This window comes from Lingula anatina, chromosome 2 (genome assembly GCF_051362555.1).
Source record: "Lingula anatina isolate TDL-2025a chromosome 2, LinAna3.0, whole genome shotgun sequence".
In the NCBI taxonomy this organism is placed as follows: Eukaryota; Metazoa; Brachiopoda; class Lingulata; order Lingulida; family Lingulidae; genus Lingula; species Lingula anatina.
This window is the reverse complement of record NC_141768.1, coordinates 10,492,866-10,498,952: the sequence shown is the minus strand read 5'-3', so window position 1 is coordinate 10,498,952 and position 6,087 is coordinate 10,492,866. Positions and strand designations below refer to the sequence as shown.

At 31.0% G+C, this 6,087-nt stretch overlaps 1 protein-coding gene across 6 annotated transcripts in view; it reads right to left on the bottom strand.

Moving 5' to 3' along the window:
- Nucleotides 1-643: 643 nt before the first annotated feature.
- LOC106176960 (uncharacterized) overlaps nucleotides 644-6,087 on the bottom strand; it is a 28,786-nt gene continuing 23,342 nt past the window's right edge. For 4 of the 6 annotated variants that reach the window (XM_087005000.1, XM_087004997.1, XM_087005001.1 and 1 more), the window contains exon 22: nucleotides 644-4,487. In XM_087005000.1, coding sequence (XP_086861126.1) covers nucleotides 4,376-4,487 — 112 coding nt within the window. In that variant the 3' untranslated portion in view covers nucleotides 644-4,375. Of the gene's footprint in view, nucleotides 4,488-5,765; nucleotides 5,835-6,087 lie in introns of all 6 variants that reach the window. The other 2 variants (XM_087005002.1, XM_087005003.1) reach the window with 1 other exon arrangement.

Below are 6,087 nucleotides of genomic sequence, written 5' to 3'. Positions count from 1 at the left end.
ATTCACATAATAGTTTATTTATAGTTAACCACATCATCTTGAAAAATTCCTCTTTTAAAATTTTCAGAATTCTGCATATTGTTAAATTGAACTGTATGCCCCCCCCAAAAAAAAAAATTGGGAGAAAAGGATGGGGTGGGGGTTGGAAGGTCAGGTGTAGGACTTAAAGGGCCTTAAATTTGACACAAAAGTGCACATTTCACATCTTTTTGACTGTTTTTTTTTTTTAGTGTGTGTGTGCGTGTATGTGTGTGTTATAACTTAGAGTAATCAAACTTTTTTAAACCATGGAATTTAGATGGCTAAACAAGTTGACATCATTGAAAGCACCCACATCCAGATTTTGACCCCTTTATTTACATGAAAACTCACAAAAACCCAGGAAAAATACTATCAAGGTGCTTGCCCATTTCTTTCCTTTTTCGTCCACTTTTTATTCCAATTTTCCATTAGGTAGTTACTAGTGTTTCTCAATTTGCCAAGACCATACCACTCCTAAATGATACCATTTTGAAATGCGGCCGATTTCCTGCTTGCCAAAAAGATAAGGCATTATCAAATATCAAGGTCTTTGGCGTACAAATATTGTTTTAGAGCATGGGCAAAGAGTTTGGGTAAAATCTTTAAACCTTTCAACTATAGCTGTAATTATGAATGTATTTATTTATCAACCACCTTTTTGATTACATACTTTCAATAATACAATACATGCACCAACACAAATATGGAATGTTATTTAAATTAGTATACATAACAAATGCAAACATACAATATGCAGATTCCTATTTGAGGACTCTTGTGTCATGAACTAAGGAATTTTGAACATACACATCTTATTTCATAAAAGTACTTTCCTTGTAATCTTACATATTTAAGAGAAAATTCAGTTGATTTCCTGAACTGTTCATGTAGACGATCTTAGAATCGACTAGAATTTACAGTTAACTCGTAATATCTCAAAGAAATTTTGAACATACACATCTCATTTCATAAAAGCTCTTTTCTTATAATCTTACATACGTATTTAAGAGAAAATTCAGTTGATTTCTTAAACCTCATAAGAAATTAAGCAAACATCAATTTACATTCAGAGACACTCTTTAAAATGAACTAATACAATTCTGAATAACATTAACACACTGGGATAATATATGATGTATGATAAGAAATAATGATACACTGTAACAATAATGATTAGGTATCATTACTTTCAACTATAAGTATCATCTTAAGACTTAAGAGCAATGGTTATAAACAGTATCATAGAATAACACATTTTCCAAGCTACCAATAAGTGAAATATATGAGATATTTATCTTTATGTACCGAATATAAATGATCAGTATTAAAATATAGTTGCATGCCAAGCAAAATTAGTGCAAAGGAATGACTTGAAACTGATGATAAATTTGAGTAAATGAGAAATTAACAACTTGAAGGAGCATTACTTTATAAGACATTACAGTAACATACTACCAATATCTCAATCACTGAAGAGAAATAAACTTTGGACGTGAGAACATTAAAGAATTTTAGTTGTTAACTTTGCAGAGTATTTTACACTGTTGACATAATATCAATTACAATAATTGTGATGTACATCTAAACTTTAGCTTAATAACCATGTTGTTTTGCCCACATTTTTCAAGTGAATGGGAATATTGTCAAAATCTTTAACATAAGTCATGCTACATGTTGTGCGCAGAAAAATGTTATACCTGCCATATGTTGCTCATAAATATTTTATAATTTAATTTGGCACAATTAATGACTTTCAGATCCTAATAGCTGCTTCCTTCCTTCCTTCCTGATACTAAAATCACTTCACACATTATCAGATCTAAGCATATTCAGTGTTTCAGAATTAATATGAAGTAAACGTTAATTTGCACCTTAAAACTCCAATTGGAAACAAAAAAAAAAAAAAAAAAAAGATAACCTTGTAAAGAAATGTGACCAGATAATTTAGGGGTAAAGTATTACAAATGAGCACTCAAATTTGCTTTTTGGGCAGTGTCAGTTCTTGCAAACATGGCGGAAGCAGATTTTTCCAACTCGATTTTATGGTAAAATATAATATACCTAAATCATCAATACTCTTAGATACAATACAAAATCATTTTACTCACAAATATTTCTTAAAATGTCCTTTGGTAACTAAATACTAAATATTTACAAACACAAATTTGACAAAAAATTGGAGAGTCAATGCTCAGTGGTAAAGTAAAAAAGTTATAGTACAAAAAATATGGGAAACAATTAGTATGACACAAATAAATTTGTATTCAGTGGAAATTTTTAGAATTAAATTTCATTTTTAGGACGGTCAGTCCTGACCAATTCTTAAATAAACTTAACTTGCAAAGTGAAAGATTACTTTTCTTATCATATTTATTATTAGTAGGTTATAAATCTAGTATGAAAAAGATATGCTTGAATATTGAAGTATAAGGGCTAAAATCTACATTTATCATTATATATTATGCAACTGAACTCAATAATACTTTAATGGCATTGGGTTGAAGAGAGGGACAATAAGTTTGTATAGTCCATGACTATTAGTTGGTACAAGCAGAGACCTATGTTACTTAGAGGGTCCCATGTATACTTCTCTGTTACAGTAAATGTTTGCCATCTTTTTGGCAACTCAACTTGTGCTAAGTTAATACTTTGTAACATTTCTCTACTAAAACATGCCACTGCCAATGCAATGAAGCTGTGCTAATTCAAAACAAATTGCAGCCTTTCGTGTTGCTAAGGCCTGGATTACATTTGCCACTGGTGCCGTACGTTGAAATTGTACACAATTTTCTGTACAATTTTTTGACATTATAAGTAGCTGTGAGCTACGGCGGTCAAGTGGGGAATATTTTTTTTGTTTTTATTTTTGGTTGATATCGTACGAATCCATTTCAGTCTCAGTGCAGTTGCAGTACACCTTCTGTGTGGCCCCCTATCATTTTTACCCTTGTGGTCAAATTTTGGAAGATCAATTTCAAATTTATGCTATTGAATTACACTTAGTTTTAAACATCTATACCATTGTTATGCCTGCTACAAAACTACCAACAAGGGTAGGGAAGAGACTAAAAACAGGTTCAACCATTATCATTATCATGAATCTGTACAATTTCCAATGATTTCGCATGGTCATCTGCCTCTGCACAGATGCCACTTGAAAATGGATTTATGGGCTGTATAAGAGCACTTTACAGACATCATGTGGCAAATGTAATCTATGCTTCAGGAGATAATCAGTTTTTGTATTTTAACATTGCAGATTACTACCACCTACCAACAAACAAAATAAAGCATCCAGTTTGATATGATATAAAAACTCACACAATATATTTATAAATATCATATTAATATATTCAAAATATCAACAACCAAGAAAATATGAAGCATTCATGAGAGCATTTAGACAGCATTCATTTTGAAAAACTGTTAATGGACTTCATACTATACTTACTTATTATTAATAACTTAATTAAATTCATTCTGTTTCCATGTTGCTTGGATCAATATACATTTTCTTTTTTTAATTCCCCTCACTCTCTGCAATCAAGGCTAAACATACTTTATCACTTAACTTAACCAAAAGACAAAGAGGTACATTTACATTCAAAAACAGAACATGAAATATTGGGTCAGAGAGAATTTGAGTAAATGACTAATCCAAGTAAAATCTCTTTTTTTAATAGTATCTAAAAGATACCTTTCAACCACAGACGTTGTAACTGAAATGTATTTGATAATCAATTGCACTGCTTTATGGCATGTACAAATTCAGTAAAAAGAAACAAAAACATAAAAGCATGTGTCAATACCACTATCTCAACAAACATTGTGCTTTCATTTGGAGTTCATGGCCTTCAAAAGATATCACTTTAGGCAATCAAGTGAGAATCATAATCTAAAAATCAGATCTAATTTTAAGAGGTTCTTCTCAGAGTGAGATTGGGTTCTAGCACTAAAAAATAAATGATACTTTGATAATGAAGATACCAAGAATGATCTCACTTCAATAGTGTTAATCCTCTGAATATCATCCTTTTATCACTTTAAACGGGTTAAAATTGGCACATTCAGATTCATTTCCTTTTCTACACACATTTATGAGCATTGCTTTAAGATCATACATGTGGTTATACATCAAAATCACTCCCTATTTTAATTACTTTAAATCAGTGCATGATCTTCTTGGGCAACAGACAGATACTTAAAAAGGCATATCAATGAGTCTCCTTTTTCATATTTTTGTTGAATAAATTAATCTAAATATAATCTTCTTCCTTTCAATAATTTTTTTAAAAATCCAAAAAATATTGATGTCCTGCTAAACAAATAATAACAGGATGATGATAAATGATAATCAGGAGAGTATTTTACTATAGAGAGGATTGTTAAAACTGGCTGGTGCACCTCCCACCCATTCATCTTCTAGGTCATCATCCGTGTCATCAAAACGTGCCATTTGGAAGTGCCTAAAATGAGAGAAAATAAATAGAATGAATGAAATTATATAACAAAGAGCAGAAGGGGATTTATTTAAAAAAAATTCACAAAGCAGTTTGTTGACAGTTAATACCTACCAAATCATGCCCCTAACAATATAAAAAATCTAAATATACTCCATCATAAAATATTTCAATGTCCAAAATTGGCACAAAATATATTTGGATAATTAACAGATTTTTCCACATTTTTAATAATTGAATACAGGTGATGTGCAAGCCTTTCAAAAGGCCTAAATTTCTCTTTAAGCTGGAAAAAGCTTTTCAGATGTGTTTAAATAAATGCAATTGACAGATTCTGGACCATAAATAAGAAAAAGAAACAATATCAGAAATGAAATGAAAATAAAACATTTCATAGCCACAAATATTAAGAATCCACCAGAAAATGTAAAATCTGTTGTGACAAGAAAAGAGGTTCGAATGACATTGGAGTTCCACACACTGTACATATGTAAATTTAATATTAATTACAGAAACAGATGAGTATGGAATCACAAAATGGCAGCAAAAACATATCTAAAATAAATTTTAAACAATTTTAAAGCTAACTGCATCATCAAAATATGCTGCTAAATTTGCAAGGAACTGTTTTTGTTCCATTTTGACGCTATTGTAATACATTTAAAAGAAGATATCTCCCTTCCAAAAATAAAAAAGAGAAAAACCACCATTTTGATCATTAGGGACATAAAAGGGATAATCAAATGTTTTCTTCAATCTTCAGAAACAACAAAAGAAGCAGGGAAATTATTCTAAAATGTGCAGATGGCAATTTATAGAAGTTGGCCATATGTAAAGCATAATTTTAAATAAAATAGAATATCTTATCTACAGAACATTTGAAAATGCATGCATATAAACCAATGTATCATACATAATCATAAGAGAATTAATCCAGTGTATTATCAATGAGGAACCAATTTAGATAACATCTTCTCAATATTGCCACTTGTATTCTTAAGACATGAATAGGGAAAAATCAAACATGAATCACCAGGTGAGGTATACACAAAAAGCACTTAAAAGGGAATTTCTTGCAGCACAATGGGATGAGGAAGACATCTTGTCACATACACATTAGCAGACCAAGTGGCCACACCTTTCCTCCATCAACATTAACAAAGAATATAATGTTCAACAAGTCATTAAAAAACACTGCCCCTCTACCCCCAATCCCCCATCTTTGTCTCAAATTTCCAAAAAATGTAGGTCTGCCACTTCCGTGCACATGCGTTAACACCATACCAAAGAAATTAATCATCAATCAATCCATCCTCATCCTCATGCTTGTCTAGACGGCTCATCTGATATATCCTACACAAGAAACCAAGTAATGCTGTCAGTGTCAAATAGTGCATGGCATACAAGATACACATGGCTTTTAACAGGTGAAAGAAGCACTAAAAATGTGACAGTTACAAGTTAATAACAGATAACAGTGTTGTTAAATAGAAGTTTTTAGTGAGAGTACTAAGCATTAGAAAGACTGCTCAAAATTTACAAAACATTTATACAAAGAAGAATCATATAGCAGGAAATCAGATAGTTATTTGTTAAACTTATGTTT